Raw genomic sequence first — 20672 nt, 5'->3', positions numbered from 1 at the left:
ATCAAATCAAATCAAATTCACATAAGTTTCTTCTCAACAATTTATACACCATGGCATCCCACATTTCACTCTGCAAAATGTAACAGATAAAGCATTAGTGAAGGAGAAACAATATCCTCTTTGTTTCCACGGCCAAAAATAATACAATCGTCAGCGAAAAGAAGGTGGCTCACTCTCGGGACCGTACGACATAACCGGGCACCATGAAGTAAACGTTGTGTCTCCGCTCGCCTAAGAAGACCAGATAAGGCTTCCGCACAGAACAGGAACAAGAAAGGGGAAATAGGGTCTCCTTGCCTCAAGCCCCGGCTCGGCGTAAAAGAGTCGCCTGGAAAACCATTAACAAGAACACGAAACGTAACAGAAGAAACACAACGCATGAGTAAATCCACAAAAGGGGCACAGAAGCCCAGCTGCAACATAATAGCTTTCAAAAAACACCACTCAACACGGTCATAGGCTTTAGCCATATCCAGCTTAAAAGCAAAAGTCCCGTGATCTTTAGCTTTATTCAACTTCATCATATGAAAAATCTCAAAGGCAAGAAGAGCATTATCAGTAATAAGGCGTCCAGGAACAAAAGCAGACTGACTTTCACTAACTATGGAAGGGAGACATAACTTCAGACGATTTGTGATGACTTTTGAGACTATTTTATACACCACATTACAAAGACTAATTGGACGATAATCCGAAGGAGACACACACTTTTTCTTTTTGGGAATGAGACAAATAAAAGTAGAGTTAAGAGGGGCAGGAGAGACACCATTATTAAGGATATTCAACAGCATAGGCACAAGATCAGGGCGAATAGAGTTCCAAAAGGAAGTATAGAAAAGAACGGGCATACCATCAGGTCCGGGGGCCTTAAGAGGGTGCATCTGTTTGAGAACGTGGACGATCTCAGCCGGAGTGTAAGGAAGCATGATCTCTCTGTTCATCTCAGAAGTAACGACAGGATCAATGGACCGGAGAACATCGTCAGGGTTATGAGGATGACCCGAAGTAAAGAGCTGCTGAAAATGAGACCTAAACACCTGATCCATCTCATCAAAGCGTCTCACTCTAGTACCATCCGCCCCCTGAACTTCCTTGATATAATTTCTTTTTTTCCTCCCTTCGGCTACTTTGTGGAAGAAGCCAGTGTTTCTGTCCCCCTCGTTCAACCAATCAGCCCTCGACCTCTGCTTCCACATGATTTCTTCTTGTTTTAAGAGCGTATCCAAATCATTCTCGAGAACCCTCTGTTCGTCTTTCGTCCAAGCATCATTTCGAGGCTTCTGAAGATTAGCCAGCTCTTTTCTAATCTCATTGCAACGTTTCTTAACATTCCCAAAGGTATTATGCTCCCATATTTTAAGTTCCTTTCCCATACCTTCCAGCTTGTTCTTAATATCCTCCACCGAGCCACCCTGACCACCCGCCATCCACAACCTTTCGCAAAAAGGTTTACACCTTTCGTCTCTTAGCCACATGGCTTCGAAACGGAAAGGTTTTGGTCTATTTTGCGTCACATCCAGTCCACTCTCAAGACTAAGAAAAATCGGGCAGTGGTCGCTCGATTTTCTAAGAAGGTGAGTAACTTCGAACCCCGGGAAACGGTGAATCCACTGAGTACTCCCAAAGACACGATCAAGCCGCTCAGAAATGTTGTCAGCACCTTTCTGATTGTTATTCCACGTAAAAGGATCCCCCGAGAAACCAAGATCCGCGAGGCCACATGCGTCAACAGTATCGCGAAAACTCATCAAGCGAGCATCAAATTTGACAATACCGCCCCGTTTTTCATAATGGTACATGGTCTCGTTGAAATCTCCACCACAGATCCACTCATCGGAGACTTGCGAAAGAAGAGAACGCATGAGCTCCCACGTTAGCTTATGATCCTCAGTATTGCTCCAGCCATAGACTCCACAAAAATCCCAACCTGCATGCACCCCATCCTCCACCTTCGCTAGTATGTGATTAGCAGAAAAAGATTTCACGGACAAATTCAAGTCCTCAGCCCATATCAGACAAATGCCTCCTCGTCTACCCCCAGAAGAACAAACACAGTCCACAGCATGGAAATTCGAAAAACCAATCTTCAAAAGAACAGGTGACCAATCCGACAGAATGAGCTTTGTTTCCATCAAGAAGATCACATCGGGCTTCTTATGTTTGGCCAGCCAAACCAGTTGACGAATTGTCGTAGGGTTCCCAAGCCCTCGACAATTCCAGAATAACGAATTCATTGTGCCCGGCGGGATTGCTCTGAGGCAATCTCCGCCGTTATTGCAGAAGAAGGAGTATCGTCATCGAGCATAGTCCCTTGAAGACGTTTCTGGACAAGCTCAATGACCTCGGGTTTCACCATAGTATCATCACTTATCTCCTTATCTAAGTGACGTTTCTTCAGAACAGATTTGGGGTTAATATTATTGGGATTGGGGTGTCTGGAAGAGTGTGAAGATCGGGCTTGGCGTTTCCACTTTTTACCTTTGGGGTTATTAATGGAACTGCCCGAAGATGGAGGGTTACCGGGGTTAAGGTCGTGGTGTTTTTGGTGTTGGGGCTGGAGGTTTAGGAGTTTGATAATTTCGGATGTTGGAGTGAAGGGAGCTGTGCCAAGTTGAGGTGGGATCTGATCAGGTTTGGGTAACGATTTAGGGGTGGCAGGAATGATTTTGGGCTCGGTTTGTTCGGAGAGGCACTTGGTATTGTAGTGATCAGCGGGTGGAGGTCATCCCTAAAGTGAAGATGTTCATGTGGCGTTGCCTTGCAAACGCTCTCCCTACGAGGCAAGCACTGCGGAGCCGATCTATTGATGTTGATGTGGTTTGTGGACGTTGTGGTGACCATGAAGAATCTATTGAACACGCTCTACGCGATTGTAGTTGGGCTGGGATGCTTTGGCAGGTGTCTCCCCTTCGGCTGCCACCTCTGGCTCAGGATGATAGATGTAGTTTGTTTGATTGATTTGAGAGGATCAGGGCTAATCCCCAAAGAGAGGTTCATGCACAGTTCGCCACCGTTGCTTGGTCCATCTGGTATGCTCGAAATTTGGCTTTATTTCAGCAGAAAGATCTTTCACACTATGACTGCCTTGGTATAGCTACCCGAGCTTTGTGGAATTCTCCTATCTGTTCATCTCCTAGAATCCCTCAAGCCTTTCGTGTGGATTGCACCAGAGGAAGCCAGATTAAGATATCATCTGATGCTTCTGTGATTGCTTGCAAAGGAGTGGGGATCGGTGTTGTTATGCGAGATAAGGAGGGGCAAGTGCTAGGGTGCAGATATGGTTTTATTCCTGGAGCGTTCTCAGTCATTGAAGGGGAAGCGTTGGCCTTGCTTGAGAGCTGTCGTCTGTGCAGAGAGAGAAATGCTTCGGACATCATTTTAGAGACGGACAACCAACAACTTTACTGGATCCTTCAACGGCAGGAAGATGATCTTTCTTACTTGGGGAATATTCTTCGCCAGAATTACGACCTTAAAGCTGCGTTTGGTCAAGTGGTTTTTAGCTGGACACCTCGTGAGGGAAATTCCGTTGCTCATTGTTTAGCATCTTTTGCTTTTTCGCATTCTTTACCTTTGTGTTCTTCCTCTGTTATGCCATCTGATGTAAACTCTCCTTCAAGTGGTTAATGGCTAGTTTCCTTTGTTTCTCAAAAAAAAAAAAAAAAAAAAAAAAAAAAAAAAAAGAAGGAGAAACAATATCCAGGAGATGCAGAGAAGGTTATCCAATTCCAGGGATGCCTTATAATGATATGAAATTTTATTACATAAATTAACAACTGACATAGCAACTCCATATATAAAACCACTACAAATTGCAACAAAAGAGCTGTCTGTGTGGGATCAATCTATCACACTTCTATGAAACTTCACTTTATGTCAACCCAAGAATGAGAAATATGCTTTTCCTTGCCAAGCCATATCTTGCAATTGTTTCTTTAAGAGATCAAGCATGAATGCAAGTGAAACCGAATGAACCCCAAACCAATATCCAAAAAAATATTTTCTCCAAAAGATTGAATGTGCTCTTCTCCAGCTTGTTTTTATATAGGCAACACTGCATCTACGCCGGGCTTCACTACTCCCGTAAGCGCCTTGGCCGTTCCACAAACTCCATCCTACTTCTCCAATTTTGTTAATTGCATACTCCACTTGATCAAAGAATTAATAGGGTCTCAATACTGCAATTTCCCTCCTCAAAAATAAAAGTAAAAACAAAAAAGAAGCTAAAAACCTCTAATAAACATATTCTCAAATCTTTTTTCCTCTACTATTAAGCAAGTAATTCAATTTATAGAGAAAAGTTAGCAAACTATAAGCCAATGCTGGGAGGAGAGCTGAATAACTTTTAGAGTTTATAAGTTGACACTCAGAAAAACTAATGTGACAATTCAACAAACACACACACAATCCAAATTTATCAATTGCAGACTCCAACTGATCAAACATCCAATAAGGATTAATAGGATCTCAGGTCTGCAATTTCCATCCTCAAAACAATAAATTAAAAAAAGAAATAAAGAAGAAAAATCTCAAAAACTTAAAAAGTATCCTCGAATCTTTTTTACATTTCTCTACTATGAAGCAAGTAAAGAGAAAAAGTGAGCGAACAATAAGCCAATGCTAAAAACATGGAGCCGAACGAATTTCAGAAATTAGTTAACACACAAAGAAACTTACAACACACAATATATGTGAAATAAGTAGATTTAAAACTCAAGGAATTCGAACAATCAAAATGCTAATACTGAAAAGTGAAAAACCTTCCAACCTGAGTTAGAGAAGAAAATCAGGAGATACCTTCTTTAAGTAAGGGCGAACCAAAAGAAAAGAGAACTTCAGTATATATTATTGAGAAACATGTATATAAATCGGACACACGTATATGTATAACAAAATAATCAGAATACCATTCATGGTTTCCAGCAAGCAATTTTTCATTTCTTTTCCAAGTTTAGTTTATTAATCAAGTGCTCAAAAATTCAAAATTCAACTAATGCAAAGAATTATGCCAAGCATTAATTACTGCAAGCAACAGTTTTTCAGACACTGAAGCATGACAGAAGATACCCCAAAGACGATATCACGCAGTGTGCGAGAATAACCAAAAAAGAGGAAATAGAGTTTTGGAATGGAATGGATCAACTCTTTCTCAACTGTCCACTGACAGGTGGAAAAACTATGCTTTTTTCTGTGATCAAAATTATGTTATACCAGGTTTTTTTCTAATCGTGGCAGCCCACAAATGCTTCTGAACTACTGGTACACACACACACAGTCCCCAAACAAATGGCTACGATTAGAGAAAACCAGGTAAAATACAATTTTTCATAGTTTATCGTTGACTATTCCAACTAATCAATCGTAATATTTTACTATATAATTAGTTTATTATTATTTTTAATTATAATATCTTTAATGATATTAAAAATAAATAAATTCCAATGAACTAATTAATTAACCCTGTATGTAAAATTAAGCTTAGCCGGGCCAGGGCCCACACCAGAAAATCTCCTATCTCCAGTCTTAAGCTCGGGTGATTCTATACATAGCCCTCATTTTACTCCTTATAGCCTCTTATTTAATAAATAATAAAATAAATTAATTAATTTACTATTTTACCCTTATATTCTTATTTTAATATATCAATAGGATAATAACTAAAAAATTAGAAAATAAACTATCATTCTTAAAATAACATCATAACCCCCATCCACTCAACCGATGAACATACTGGGGGTTATACGCTATACATTTTCTTTCATTGCTATTGTTTTTCTTCCAATTCTCTTTCTTTCTCTCCCTCTCACACACACACTTAGTGAAGGAAAATGTGGAACCTAACGAGAAAATGCAGGAGCCACTGCAAAAATTGGAACTGCATGCCCTTAGGTATAGATTATTTGGCATCTTTTTTCATTTCATAGATTCTCTGTGATTTTTATTCTGCATCAGAGAAAATCATAGAAGATGCAAACTGTAGAAGTGAAAAAAAATTATGAAAGATAGTAGTACAAGATAGAAAAGTCGGAAACTGAAGAAATGGGCATTGATATTTATAATGAGTGGCGAAGCATTGAGGAAGTGGGAGTGAGGGGTGTTATGCTTCTATTATACGTGGACAAAAACTAGGGTTTCCATGGAGGCTTGGGGTTGGGCCTCTTTCCTGGATTAGAATGAATCAATTCCAGTGGGTCGGGATCAATGTTTGATTGCAGGCCAGTTACATATAGCCAGCCCCATACAATTTTGAGCTTTGATATTCTGACAGGGGTAGTCACGTCCTACAGTAGTGTGAAGGATACTAGACAATATATTATGCTCACTTAGATAACTATACAGCACACAAGAGAAAGGGAAATGCAGCATATGGTTATCCTAAGTTGTGAAATTTAAGTATCTAATGTTCCTTAATCTGTTTCCAGAATGCCAACATGACTACCGTTCAACCCTTTACAAGTTCCTCCATTAATATATAAATGCTTATGCTTGTGGAGTTCCACGACCATGTATACATGCTGGAGTAGAAGATGTTTAAACACGCTTTGGATTGAACAAGTTAATAGGTTGTCACCTCATCATTCTTGCAACATTACATAGCACATAATACATGTGTTCACAAATATTGTGGCAGAAAATATTGGTCCCTTCCCCATCATCCTGAGCTGCCTGCTCACAACAGTAAGATATTAAAGATAATGTACTGAATAGCAAACGTTTATAAACAAAGTAACTGGAGTAAATCTGGCATGAATTGTACAAGATTGTTAGAAGTTCAATTGCACAAATGGCATAACAGCCATTATCTCCTCAAAAGATACCCTTTTAAATCCAATTCATTTTCAATTATTTCAATCAGTATACAAATGAAAGGTTAAATCAAATCCAAAAGTATAAGATAATAGCACAGAAACCATGGTATAAGCATGGAACAAAAGCACACAAACCACAACACGAAGAAAGTTTAAAGATCCATGGGATAGATGCTCAAACATGGAGGACATTGCAGAAAGAGAGTTTAATATGCAACTAGTCTTCATATTGTTGTGTGCTTTTGTAGGGAGGGGGAGAAGGTGGTTCTAAGAACCCGTGCATTAAATTTGAGCATGAAAATAATCTTCAGTTATTAGTATTAACTAAATGTCTAAATAACTACATAAACATACCGGCCGGAGTTCCTGGATCCCGAGCAGGAGAAGCATTGGTACAGTTTAGCAACTACCTATAACAGAGTGTCAAAGAGCATCAAGATTAATAACAAACCCCGAACTCATATTGCATCATCTAAAGCATTTACCAGGGTCATCAAATACAAAATCTCAATCCCAGAAAGCTAACTAACCTCAGAAAGCGTCTTCCGATGCTTAGAGTGTCTTGAGCAGAAACTTCAGTTTTATCATTGTAGAGTTTCTGGTCAATCAGAGAACAAACATCAATATTAGGGAGATCATAAGTGAATAGCATACCACTGAAAGGAAATTAGCTGAAAGCTTCATCTGTTTCCTAAGATCAACCAACTGCATACATGAATTCTTAAACAAAGATAATAGAAAATCAACTTCAGGAAAAACGGATTCCATGGCACTTGGGTTTATTTTGCTGCATTCAAATTGACAACTCGTGACAAATTGACAACTTATATCTGATATCTACTGATTATGCAACTATATCTGATATCTACTGATATGCTGAAAACATGACAAATTGACAACTCATGTATAACTCAACATTATTTTTGAGAACCAGAGCTGCTCAATACATTCAAATTTATATGCATGAGACATATCTGCTCAGATTGCCTACCAAAAAACCTTCACCAGTTACCCATTTTCCACAAGTTTTAACAGGCGTTGAAGATTCATCAAGTGGATCCTTTAGTTTCAGTTTCTCAATGGATGCACAGGTCATCAATGGATTGAGTTCTTCTTTGTGAGCATCTGTATCCAGCCTTTTACGAGAGACTTTATGAATTTCAACAGGAGTCTCAAGCAAAGTTCCACATGCTTTCAGGAACTTGGCCTGCAGAATAGATATTTAAATGTACAATTAAATTATGTAAGGTATTGTAAGCCAAATTAAGGATCCACTAGTGCACATAGTACATTTTTCAATTCTTTTTTCTTGAGTACGTAACAGACAATATGCTTAAACATATCTGGAGAAAAGCAAAACAAAACATTGGGCATACTTCATTATCCAAGCTGTTATGCAATTATCTCAAAATATTTGAATGTATAAAATCAGGATGTCTCAAATTAGACACATATGTTAGACAAAAACAAATATGGAGTGTAACTGAAGTACAAGATATGTCATTGCTTGAAGATTTTAAGGCGGCTGGCTCTGCATAATGTAAAGGTAAGATCAAATTCAAAAGCAGAACAGTATGATCTAAACGAAATAAAATCATTCACATTCCCCACACAACTCAAAGTAAGAACTTCATCTAGATTTCGTTTTAAAAAAAAAAAAAAAACATCATCTAGATTTAAGTGGTAGCAATTTTGAAGCTCACGCAACAAAGATCAAGCTTAACTCAGCTGTCACGTTGAACAGATGATAAGTTAACATATGTATTGCTATACCATGAAGCTATAGATTAAAAAATCGAAGAATTATCATCCATGAACATCAAGAGAAAAGTCATTTCATCACCATTTCATTCGGCAACTGACCTTTTGTATCCATATATGCAATATATTAATGCTTCCTCTGTTCCTCATGATTAATTAAATCATGATAAATTCATTTATCATATAAAAATGCATATCAAGATTCTCACGGTGGACACAACAGGCTCTTCACAGCCAATTCAAAGAAAAATGTCTTAGAAGTTATATTTTTCAAGAATCTAAACTCACACTGACCTCATCCTTGAGCTCCTTAATATCAATTGCTTCAGACATTGGACCCCAACTTTCCTCAGTCTTTCGAATTAAATCATCTTCTGAGTCTAGTTAACCTGATTAATAATCAGTAGCACGAATCAATCAAGAAATTTTAAAAATTAACCAGTTTATACGCACAAAAACAGAAAGAAAGAAAAAATACCATCGGGAACAAATAGCGATGACAGTGCATTCCTATCGCGATACACAAGGCGCTCCTTCTCCTGTAATCGAGAATGCAATCAAATCAAAACAAAAAAATTAAGATAAACAATAGATTCGGCTTCACAATACAAACAATAATTGAAAAAATCAAATCATACGGGAGTTGTTTTGAGACGAGAGTGCGAGTCTTTCACTCCAAAACAACCGAGAAAACAGCCCATAGTTGCAGCTACCACTCTCCTCAGGAACCCTAATACGCCCATCTTTCACCTTCCTTCTTCTTCACTCCTAAAAACCACGCCATACCATTTACTTGTATAATGATGAATGTCTTCAACTTCAATTGATTTCGAAATCGTTGTGTGGAGAAATCTTAATAGGAATACAATTGATTGAGAGAGAGAGAGAGAGAGAGAGAGAGAGAGAGAGATGACTGTTCGGATTTGAAATTCGAATAAAGAGGGAAATAAATTGAAATAATGGAATTTTATTTACCTCCCCTAAACTTTCAAGTTCTACAAAATGAGGTACTCTTTCTAAACTTAAATTAAATACAACTAAATATAAAGTAATTTTTAAAAAATGGTGCATGTTTTAAAAAATTACTAGCATTTACCACCCGTGCACAGAAATATTTTTATATTTCTATATTTATATAAAATTGTTAACAACTCAACTATCATCTTTATAAATATAATAATAATTAATTTTAACTGAATATATTTGAGTTAATATTAAATAAATAAAGAAGAATTCACAATAATAAAAATTGATATTATGAAAAGGCATAAAAAATAGGTTAAAAAATAAATTTAAAAATAAAATATTTATTAAATAAAATCAAAATATAAACAAATATAAAATATATTTTTAAAATGAGATTAATTTGTTCAAGTTTGGATTTATTTGGTTGATCCAAATAAGATTAATATTTTAGCGATTTAGAATAAGATTAATCCAAACTTGAACAAATAATCTTAGGTATAATAAGATTTACATTAAGCTAGCCCTACTTTTAATTACATGCAAATTAGTGGGTCATGTCCCATTATGCTAAGTTTTAGATTGCAATTATATATGCAGCACCAAAAAACAAAAAAACAAAAAAAAAAGTTATGTATGTGTGTCAGTGTGTGCGAAAACCACATTCAACCTAATAATCATAGGCAAGATTATCATTTTTATCTAAATTCAAGAATTCAGAAACATTGATCAATAAAGATTGTGGTTTAGTTGACGGAGCAAGTAAAATTACAAATAAAATAATATATTATGTACTTATAAATTGAATTATGCCAAAACTTTCAAATTCTTCAAAATATACATATAGTTACTAGATAAAGACATAAAGTTTACGGTGACGACGTCTTTACAAAAAAAATGAGTTGATATTACACCTAATTAAATATGTTTTTTTTAAACCTAATTAATTAAGTTTATTAGTCTTAATTTAAATGTAATCTCAATGCGTATTTATGTAAGAACATCCTCACATAGATATCATTGCTGAGTAGTAGTAATTGTTAATATATTTTTTAAGAAATGTGAAAATTAACATCATTACTTAGATTACTTTGGCAATTAAAAATCGGTAATTTAATTTTATGCACTCTCTTAAGATAATATTTTAATTTTTGTTTTGTTTGTGTTTCGGAGAAGCTCGCTAAGGCATATAATATAATTATTTTAATACTGAATAAATTAAATCATTAAAATAAGGGACCACGAATTGTTGTACATTATGGGGTGTTGTACATTACGAGCACGCACATGCATGCGTGCTCATTGTTCCAAGAATTGGTCCACACTTTCTTATATGTGGTATTTGGTTTAAATATTTGCTGATGTTATCTATTGATGCAGGTGGAGGATTGGTTGTATACTGATGGTGAAGATGCTCCTGCCTCTGAATTTCAACGTCGTCTGGACACATTGAAATCTATTGGCGACCCTATATTTTTCAGGTCTCTTTTAAATTCAATATTCCAGTAGTTTATTACATCTCTTTGTCTAAGTTGGTCTTAATGTTGTTATTTGTTGTAGGCATATGAACTCACCGCACGGCCTGCTGCATCTGAACAAGCACGAAGATATCTGACAGAAATAGAGCATGGTAGATAAACTATAGTTTTGAAGTAATATAAATTTTTGCTCACAGCTGGATATCACAAGAAAAGATGTGATTTAGGCCCCGTTCTCTTTGTGGGAAAAGGGTGGAAACAAATAATTTTCCTCATTTTCTATCATTTTCATGTGTTCTCTTTGTTAGTAAATTTTCTCTGGGCAGGAAGGAAAATTTTCCCGAGCAGCCCCTTTTCCCACATTTTCATCCAAAAATCAGGATAATATTATCATGACCTGTAGATGTGATAAAATTTTCCCATGATGTATATTTTTTTGATCTTCCAATTTTGCCCTTAACACTAGGAATGTCATGGGTGTATTAATCGGATTGGAACCATTAAATTTTATTTTTCTTTAATTTTTCTCGCCACCCCACCCCAGCCCCACCCACCACCCCCATCCCCCACCCCACCACCCCCCTCCAAAAAAAATTATAAAAAAAAATTGGGGGAGTGGGGGTGGGGAGTAAAAAAAAATTTTAAAAAAAATTCGAGGGTGAGGGTGGGGTGGGGGGTGGGGGGTGGGTGAGGGGGGGGGGTTTAGGGTGGGGGTGGCGAGATAAATTAAAAAAAAAAAAAAAATTGGGGGGAGGGGTGATGGTGGTGGGTGGGTCAACGAAAAAATTGAAAGTATAGCATAAAATAATTAAGTAAATAATAAGGGTAATATAGTCATTTAACAATTTATCCATCATTTTCCAACAAAGAGAATATGTGTATAGGATAATAAAAAAAATTCCATCAAAGAAAACATTAGATAACAAGAGTGAAAATGATAAAATTTTCCCACCTTTTCATTTCCATCATTTTCTCATGATAATTTTACAACTAAAGAGAACCCACTATTAAATGATAAAATGGTGGAAAAGAGCGTTATTTTTTCGATGTGTACTTGTTTTTAGACGAGGTGTTTATGTATACGACTTGAATCTTTAGATGCATGCTTGGACGTGTTTCTTGCCCTAAATATTCAGATTGTGGAAGGATGGGAAAAAAACAAGTCCTGGTTGCCAAGAGAGAGAATAGACGAGGTATCTAAAAGCATGAATATATCTCATGCAGACACACAATACCCGAATATTAATGTCATGGTGGGCATCACCTTGATGTCTGTGGTTTTATAGGTCTTACGTGGAGCTGATAAGTTCAAAACTTGGTTAAGTGACAAGGAAGCTGTGCAGCAAAAGTAAGTTCCATTGGCTGCAACCTTGCTTCCATCTTACACAGTTACACGTGACAAGGAGACCCTCTTTTATTTTAAGATAATATTTTTTTCTACCACAAAATATTGGAAGACAAGAAGTTTTGTTCTTTCACACTGCATCATTCTTTCCGAAACCTTTCCATGTGCTAATGCATTAATGTCTCCTCTAACAGGACTACTGCATTTAGCAAACCGGCTTTCACATCTGATCAAGTATACGACAAGATTTTAGATCTCCAAGACAAGGTACTCATAAAGACTACATATGCTCGAATATTTTACATTAGTTTTTATCTTTATTGATGCCTTGTTTGTTATTCTGGTTCCAAGCCATTCAATTCATGATGAGGCAAGGCTTAGGTCTGGAATTATACTAATAATAAATAAAATATTTGAAGTCACTGTTAGGGTGCATGCGTTTATTTTTCATGATCAATAAGATAACATGTAAGTATTTTTATCCTCATGAATAGGATACAAATCAAGTAAAAGTTAGCTCAAATGATACAAGTTATCAAGGGCCTTGATATGAATCATGTTTTTTATTTCTGTTTGTGTCCTCATGCATAGGTTGCAAGTGTGAACAGAACCCCCAAGCCAAAACCGAAAGTTGAGAAACCGGCGAAGGTGGAAACAGAGAATGGTGACGATAAAGCAAACAGCACAGACTCTGCATCTGAAGAGACCACCTCTGCAAAAGACCAGACGACAACTGAATCAGACGATGTCGAGGCTGAAACCGAGTCCAACGGTCACGATGAGCTGTAATAATCATTTAGTAACACACACAAAACCAAAGGTGCCAATAGATATGAACAGGGGCGTAGCCAGGGGGGGCTAGACCCCCCCCCCCCCCAAATTTTGAAAAAAAAATTATAATATGTCTAAAAATGTTGTTATTATTATTATTATATTTGTATTTTAGTAAAAAATGTCTAAAATGTATTGAATGCCCCCAAAAAAAATTTTAGTAAAGGCTACCGCCCCCGAACCCCCGTAACAGTTCAGCCCCCCCCCCCAAAAAAAAAATCCTGGCTCCGCCACTGGATATGAATGCTGCTGCTGCTGCATTATGAAGATGATGATGATTAGACGTAGGGAAAGCTTAGCTTAGTGTTGAGCCCTTCTTTTGATGGTCGGTTTTTGTCTTGCCATCGCGGCCGCCTTGGATCGGAGACTACTTAGGGATACCATTATTTTGCCTCTTTCCTCTTCTTATCTATCTCCTTGTAATACTAAGATACCCACAGATATTATTATTGATGAGCCATTTTTGATTTATTTAGAGAATTTTGTTTGGTCTCTTGTACTACATTATACAAGAATTTTACTACTTTTGTTCAAATAGTGGTATATCAATATCGTGCACATAGCAGTTCTGTTGTTTGTGTGTGAGTTGGATTTCTATTGTTTGCGCTTTGGTAAATTGGATTTGGATTATCTAATTCTTTTAATGAATCAAGCTTAGCTTTATGCTAGTATTTTTCTTCTTAATCTGCGAACAAACTCGTTATTGAAATTTGCATAACTCATTATTTACATGAAATGTCATTGTGGTTCTAATATAATTATTTCGCCTTTCACTTAGAAAGTATTATCTTTATTTCTTTCTGGATAAATATACCCTAAATATTATTTTCGCGCTCCTATTTTATTATAAACTATTTGTTTCTTACCATTTGTATGAAGGTCATGTGGATTATTGAATTGGAATGGAGGGAGTGTAAAATTATTTTTTAAGGGGAAAAATATAAAAATATTAATCACTATGACTTGTGTTTTTATACTATCATTAGTAATAATTATAAAGGCATGTTCAATTTGTAGGATTAGATACGATTAGTCGCGTAATATCCTGTTTGGTTGGGTAGGAAGAACCCAATACTCAATCTCGAAATAATACCACATAGAATTAATCATGACTTTTGAGTCTTAGCCTATCCTCCGTGTGACTAAAATAATCTCGAAACAATTCAATCTCAAACAACTGAATGACCCGACCCCTAAATGTATTAAGTCTCTAATTAATTTCATTTGTTATAAGAAAATATTGAATATATTATTATATTAGTGAATAAACTATTATAAATCTAAATTTAGAAAATTTATTTGTACTCAGATTAAGCTTGTAAACATCATAATATTCAGTAAATCAAGCTCGAGTCAATAAAGCTGGAGGTGGCTTTGACCTTGTATTAGATTTTGGGATTATTTTACCATCTATCAATTTTGTTTATGGATTTAGTTTTCTGATATTTTACCTCTTTATTTATTTATTTATATAAAATAATGATATTTTAAAATTCTAAAAATAAATGACCATACTAGTTCTTGAAAAATGTCGATTTAAAATAACTATATAAAAAAAAGAGGAAACTAATAAACAAATACCAAAATTTGAAAAAGATAAGTTTTTTAGCCCCTCTTTAAAACTAACTCTTTTGTATACCAAAATCTGTGAAAAGACTAAAACAGCCCTTACGGTTCCCACCATTTGAAGACAAAGTCAAACCCGTGTCCACGATCGCGGACACGATGGCCACGTTCGTGGCCACGATGGGGCCTGCCGTGATCATGATGGGGGCTCCCATCGTGGACACGATGGCAGCCATCGTGGGCCACGGTCGTGGACACGACGGCACCATCGTGATCACGATGGGGGCTCCCATCGTGGACACGATGGCAGCCATCGTGGGCCACGGTCATGGCCACGACGGCACCATCGTGTCCACAATGGGAGCCCCCATCGTGATCACGGCAGGCCCCATCGTGGCCACGACCGAGGTGAAGGGGGCTGCGGCAACGGGGCACGACGACGGCACGATCGTCGCCCACGTCGTGCCCACAATCGCACTACGGAGAAGAGGGCGATGGGCGATGGCACGAACGGGGGGGGTGCGACCGGCGAGGGGCGATGGGGGTGGGAAGGGGGCGAAGGCCATGATGGGGGGCGAGGAGCGAGGGGACGACGGGGAAGGGGGCGATGGCCACGACGTGAGGGCACGATCGTGCCCTCGGTCGTGCCCACGATGGAAATGTCTCAGCCGATAAGACCGTCCCCCAACATCGTGTCCATTGTGGGCAGGGGGGCACGACCGTCGATGTCCATCGTGGGCACGGTCGTTGCACGATCACGGCCATCGATGGGCCGAAGGCACGACGGGCCGGGGGGACTGAGGACACGACGAGGCCGGGGGGACGGGAGGACACGACGGGGGGGAGGGGACGGAGGACACGACGATGGGAGGGCACGATGGACACGATCGTGACCACGATCACACCATCGTGTCCACCGGGTGCACGATCATATGTTATTATTGTTTGAAATTTTTGAAATTTATGATGTTATATTCGACTAATTTAAGTTTGAACATGTTATATATCTTCTAAACAACATTTTAATACATAGTTAATAAAACCATTTAGTCTTAAAACACATAATTTAAGTGTTTTTGTGAAATGAGTCGTGACAACTATATAACATTCCATGAAATGTTATAAGTATTTTCCAAGTAGATATTCATAGATCTCGATGTATATAACTCAACTCGTTAAATTTTAATTACAAATCAAGCTTGATTGCTAAATTATGATTTTAAACATAATATAATACATTAAACAAGTCAATAATCATATTTAAATTCAAAATTAAATGATTTTAATAACCACACGATGACTCGTGAGAGCCATCGTGCCTATGGTCGTGAGTCTACCATCGTGGACACGATCGTGCCCAGAATGGCACCTCACGATGGAGCTCACCGTGGGCACAACTGTGGGCACGATCGTGCCCTCGCGTCGTGTCTTCCCCGTCGTTACCCAACTTTGAAACTTATTGAGATTTATTCCATGTTATTTGCCGAGATCACGATGGAAACCTCCCATCATGATCACGATGGGAGGCACCCATCGTGCCCGCGATGGGTTCGGGCGGGAGAAACGGAGGGCACGATCGTGGTTCACGATGGCCATGATCGTGACCACAATCACACCATCGTGTCCACGACCGGGTACACGATCGTGTGTTATTATTGTTTGAAATTTTTGAAATTTATGATGTTATATTCGACTAATTTAAGTTTGAACATGTTATATATCTTCTAAACAATATTTTAATACATAGTTAATCAAACCATTTTGTCTTAAAACACATAATTTAAGTGTTTTTGTGAAATGAGTCATGACAACTATATAACATTCCATGAAATGTTATAAGTATTTTTCAAGTAGATATTCATAGATCTCGATGTATATAACTCCAACTCGTTTAATTTTGATTACAAATCAAGCTTGATTGCTAAATTATAATTTTAAACATAATATAATACATTAAACAAGTCAATAATCATATTTAAGTTTGAAATTAAATGATATTAATAACCACACGATGACTCGTGAAAGCCATCGTGTCCACCATCGTGGACACGATCTTGCATGATCGTGTCCTACCGTCGTGTCCACGATGGTAGGACACGATGGTGGACACGACGGGGCGAATGGCGGGCGTGGGCGAGGGCACGACCGTGGCCCACGATGGCGCTGTCGTGACCACGATGGCTGCCATTGTGTCCACGATGGGAAGCCCCCATCGTGATCACGACAACCACCAACATTTTTTTGTGTTTTTCTTTAGTTTCTCAAGACAATAATATACAAAAATCAACATAACAAATAGTGTGAACAACATACCAAACTAAAAATAAATAACATGGAATATGTCTCAATAAGTCTCAACATAAGTCTCAATATGTTTCAAAGTTGGGTAAGACAAAATATTCTAGATCCTACAAGCCAGCTATACTTCTTGATAGGACCTTCAATATCAAGTAAAATCTTGTTCACATCCTTGAATATTTCGGCCCTCAAATAAAGATTAACCCACGGGTCACATAGATCAATGTAGGTCTTTTCAAATACAATTAACCTACAAAATCAATGTATTAAAAGCAATTAGAAAGAAAATCATGTATTTGAAAGAAATAATACAACAATTAAAAAAAAGGTGGGGGGGGGGGGAGAGGGTTGTCGTGATCATCGTGGCCACGACGGCGCCATCGTGTCCACGATGGTCGTCCCCCTTGCCCGCATCGTCCCCAAACAACAAATCTCACTGGAAACCGCCGAAAATTTCAAAAAAAAAAAACTTCATTCTCAATAAATTTTCAATAAATCTCAAGAAACTCAAGTTATTTACCAACTAAACATGATTCTCAAAGTATTATAACACACATACATGCATTTAACAATGAATTTAAGCTACAATATTTTAAAATTTTGAAAGGGGCGAAAATTAGGGTTCACCGGAGGAATAGGATGCGTCGCACACTCCTCGTCGGAGCTTTTTGCCGACGCCGACGCCGACTCCTCGTCGTTCCGATCGCGGTCGCCCATCTCGATGTCGTCGTGAGTTGGTGATCGGTCGTGAGATTTCTCCGATCGTGAGTATGTCGTGAGAGAGAGAGACGAAAATTGAATTTGAGGGTGGGGGGGGGGCGATTGGCTTGGACAAAAATCTTGTTTCCTTTTTTTTTAATGATATAATATGAGGGTGTTTTAGTCATTTAACTCATTTTGGTATACAAAAGAGTTGTTTTAAGTTGGGGCTATAAAACATATCTCTTTTAAATTATGGTATTTAAAATCTTGGACCCCAAAAAAACATTCTTCTATAAAGAAAACAATAAAAAAAGCAATTCTTGAAAAAAGTGGATTAAAAATATATAATCAAAATTATGTCCTTCTATCCATATGATTAAATTACAAAAATTACTTTTGATCTGATATTGCTGCTCCAACTATATTTTGACTTTTAATATCTTTTATTTAGAACACTCAATTCTCGCCTATTTTGGAAAAATTGGATTATATATTAGGATTTCACAATATATGCAAAGAATAATCTTAATGTGATATTGAATCCACCACGGAAACAAAAAGAATGGGAAAACATATTTCTTCGTCAGACAATTGCCAATTCAATTCTAATTACTTATTCCAAATACAATCTTAATTACTCTTCTGTTCATCAATTAATTGCCTTTCCAATATGTTGAGAAAAGAAATTCTTTGTCAGACACGATTTTCAATGTGTTGCCCTAGTACTTTTATCAAGTGCAAAAAAGATGTATGAGGTCATGGGTTATAGGGTATTTAATTTGGAGGCTATGGGCTATATAGTATTTAATTTGGGGGCTATGAGCTATAGGGTGAAATAGTAAATTCAATTTATTTATTATTATTACTAATACGTCTACCCGTGCTATGCACGTCGAGCGTCAAAATTAAAAGATATGTTAAATAAATATATTAAATAAAATTAAAATATAAATAAATAAAATTATTTAAAAATAATAATAATCCACGTCAATAACGCAATAAAGAACCTAAATCCGAAAACACGTAAATTTTCAATTTGGTATAAAATATAATCATAATTATAGTAATTAAATAAATATTTTATACTATATAATATTAAGATAAATATAAAGTTAAATTATATTTAACTGTAAAAAAAATATTATTTATATATATTTTTTAACCGATATTATTTAGATATTGCATTTATATTTTCTATATTCTTGTGACTTCAATCTCCTAGCTTTTAAAAAAATACATGTCCTATTTTTTTTCATAATCCAAATTTCCAATTTCGTACCCGTGCGATGAACATAATCAAAATTTATAGAATTTTACATACATAAAAAAATCTAATTAAACATACATATAGCAATATCTTAATATACACAATATAATGATATGGATAAAAGTATCCATCAAACACTATAAAAAAAGGCACCAACTAATTTAGATGGAACAATTTAAAAGATAATTTAGATAATTTTTTCATGAACCCACACAAATTATTAGATTTTCGTAAAAAAAGAAATCATAAATCTATTGTTGTGAAAAAATATCCTCATTTTTTTGTTTAATAAAATATCATTATAAATTTTAATTTTTAAAAATACTATTTATACCTTCTATGAGCATACACCCTAAGAAAGAGTATATATAGTTGAAAAGTAAATGTGTTTGGTCTCATAGTAAAGTGGTATAGATTGGCGCTAAAGATATCAAATTCAAGTTTACTGTCTTAATCTCTAACATTTTATTTATTTAAATTTCAGTTTTTTTTTTTTAAGTAAAATTGATAGTATAATTATTAGAGCAATCCAAACACATGACCAAATATATTAAAACAATTAAGTACTCTATAAGTCTTACCCCTCTACTAAAAAAAGTATAAATATTGCAAAATGGGGGAAAAAAACTATTAATATTGATGAAAAATTAAATTCATGAATTAAATGAAAAAAATAAACAAAAATTTGTACTAAAAATAATACAGGCACTAATAATTAAAATTATACAATTATATTTCCATAATAATCATTCACAAAAAAATTATGTGCAAGTAAAGAAAAGAAAATGGAAAAACAAAAGGAAATAAATAAATTTAATTAAAAGAAAAAACGAAATAAACAAATGATATAAAAAAGTAAAATAAAATGATAATTGAAGAAAAAAAATAAGAGAGAGGACAGAGAAAATAGTTTTGTTTGAAACTTAACTTGCAATATCTTTATCATCTCAAATTTGTTTTTAATATATTATATATCAGATTAAAGATATTATCACGTTCTTCAAATTGATATGCATATTGAATATTTTATTATTAGTTAAAATGTATAATTTTTTAGAAGAGAGAAAATAAAGAAAAAAAACAAAAGATAAAGGAAATGAAAAAATAAAAAAGAAAACCGTAAATTAGCATAAATATACAAGAAGTGAGTTGGATATGGGAAACCGTTGAATTGTCATTTGATTAGTCAATAACTGATTTTTTAAATAATGAAGCTAATTTGTTACCATTAAAAACTGCATTATTATTTTATATATAGATTTTAATTAGGAGGCTATACTGAGTAAAACATGGACTACAAATAAAATTATCCACAATTTAAACTTAATGTACTTAACTTAAAATCAAATTGGGCTCATATGTTAATTATTGCTATTATGATTAATTGAATATTTATTTAAGCCCATAAGAAAATCCAACTATTTAATAAAACTGAAGCCCATAAAATAATTTAAAACCAAACTAGGCCCAAAGCCCACTTTATGCCCCAACACACCCACATAACTCACGCACCCTCCGGCCTCCTCACTCCCTCTCTCCCAGCCGCTCTCACCTGTTCTTGAAAAATGTCGATTTAAACAAACTATAAAAAAAACATTCTTCCATAAATAAAACAATAAAAAAAATTGAAAAATGTGGATTAAAAAAACTAT

At 35.9% G+C, this 20672-nt stretch overlaps 2 protein-coding genes and 1 long non-coding RNA gene across 4 annotated transcripts; 2 read left to right on the top strand and 1 right to left on the bottom strand.

Moving 5' to 3' along the window:
* The first annotated feature begins 2839 nt into the window (after positions 1-2839).
* LOC131007888 (uncharacterized) lies at positions 2840-3627 on the top strand. The gene is made up of 2 exons (XM_057934800.1): positions 2840-2898; positions 2973-3627. The coding sequence occupies exons 1-2, from the start codon at positions 2840-2842 to the stop codon at positions 3625-3627; spliced, it is 714 nt and encodes a 237-aa protein (XP_057790783.1).
* A 2894-nt stretch (positions 3628-6521) lies between these two features.
* Positions 6522-9489, bottom strand: LOC131012806 (protein JASON-like). 2 transcript variants are annotated; one of them, XR_009097458.1, is made up of 7 exons: positions 9209-9489; positions 9049-9109; positions 8865-8959; positions 7801-8016; positions 7340-7407; positions 7164-7219; positions 6522-6666 (listed from the first exon to the last, which is right to left on the bottom strand). XR_009097458.1 is itself a non-coding variant. In XM_057940808.1 (6 exons), the coding sequence occupies exons 3-6, from the start codon at positions 8901-8903 to the stop codon at positions 7216-7218; spliced, it is 327 nt and encodes a 108-aa protein (XP_057796791.1). In that variant the 5' UTR covers positions 8904-8959; positions 9049-9109; positions 9209-9474; the 3' UTR covers positions 6522-7215. The 2 variants fall into 2 exon arrangements, 1 of the variants encoding a protein (XP_057796791.1); XM_057940808.1 differs by having other exon boundaries at positions 6522-7219; positions 9209-9474.
* Positions 9490-12074: 2585 nt separating this feature from the next.
* LOC131012805 (uncharacterized) lies at positions 12075-13225 on the top strand. The gene is made up of 4 exons (XR_009097457.1): positions 12075-12204; positions 12298-12359; positions 12551-12623; positions 12948-13225. It is a non-coding gene; the product is annotated as an uncharacterized LOC131012805 (long non-coding RNA).
* Positions 13226-20672: the final 7447 nt, after the last annotated feature.

This window comes from Salvia miltiorrhiza, chromosome 2, assembly GCF_028751815.1.
Source record: "Salvia miltiorrhiza cultivar Shanhuang (shh) chromosome 2, IMPLAD_Smil_shh, whole genome shotgun sequence".
Classification (NCBI taxonomy): domain Eukaryota; kingdom Viridiplantae; phylum Streptophyta; class Magnoliopsida; order Lamiales; family Lamiaceae; genus Salvia; species Salvia miltiorrhiza.
This window is presented reverse-complemented; position numbering and strand designations above follow the sequence as displayed.

Coding starts and splice junctions, on each gene's coding strand:
- LOC131007888 (XM_057934800.1), top strand. CDS start 2,840: ATGAAGAATCTATTGAACACGCTCTACGCGATTGTAGTTGGGCTGGGA. Junction 2,899..2,972: donor GGGCTGGGATGCTTTGGCAG/GTGTCTCCCCTT, acceptor TGAGAGGATCAG/GGCTAATCCCCAAAGAGAGG.
- LOC131012806 (XM_057940808.1), bottom strand. CDS start 8,903: ATGTCTGAAGCAATTGATATTAAGGAGCTCAAGGATGAG. Junction 8,017..8,864: donor TTAAGGAGCTCAAGGATGAG/GTCAGTGTGAGT, acceptor TCTATTCTGCAG/GCCAAGTTCCTGAAAGCATG. Junction 7,408..7,800: donor TAACTGGTGAAGGTTTTTTG/GTAGGCAATCTG, acceptor CTGATTGACCAG/AAACTCTACAATGATAAAAC.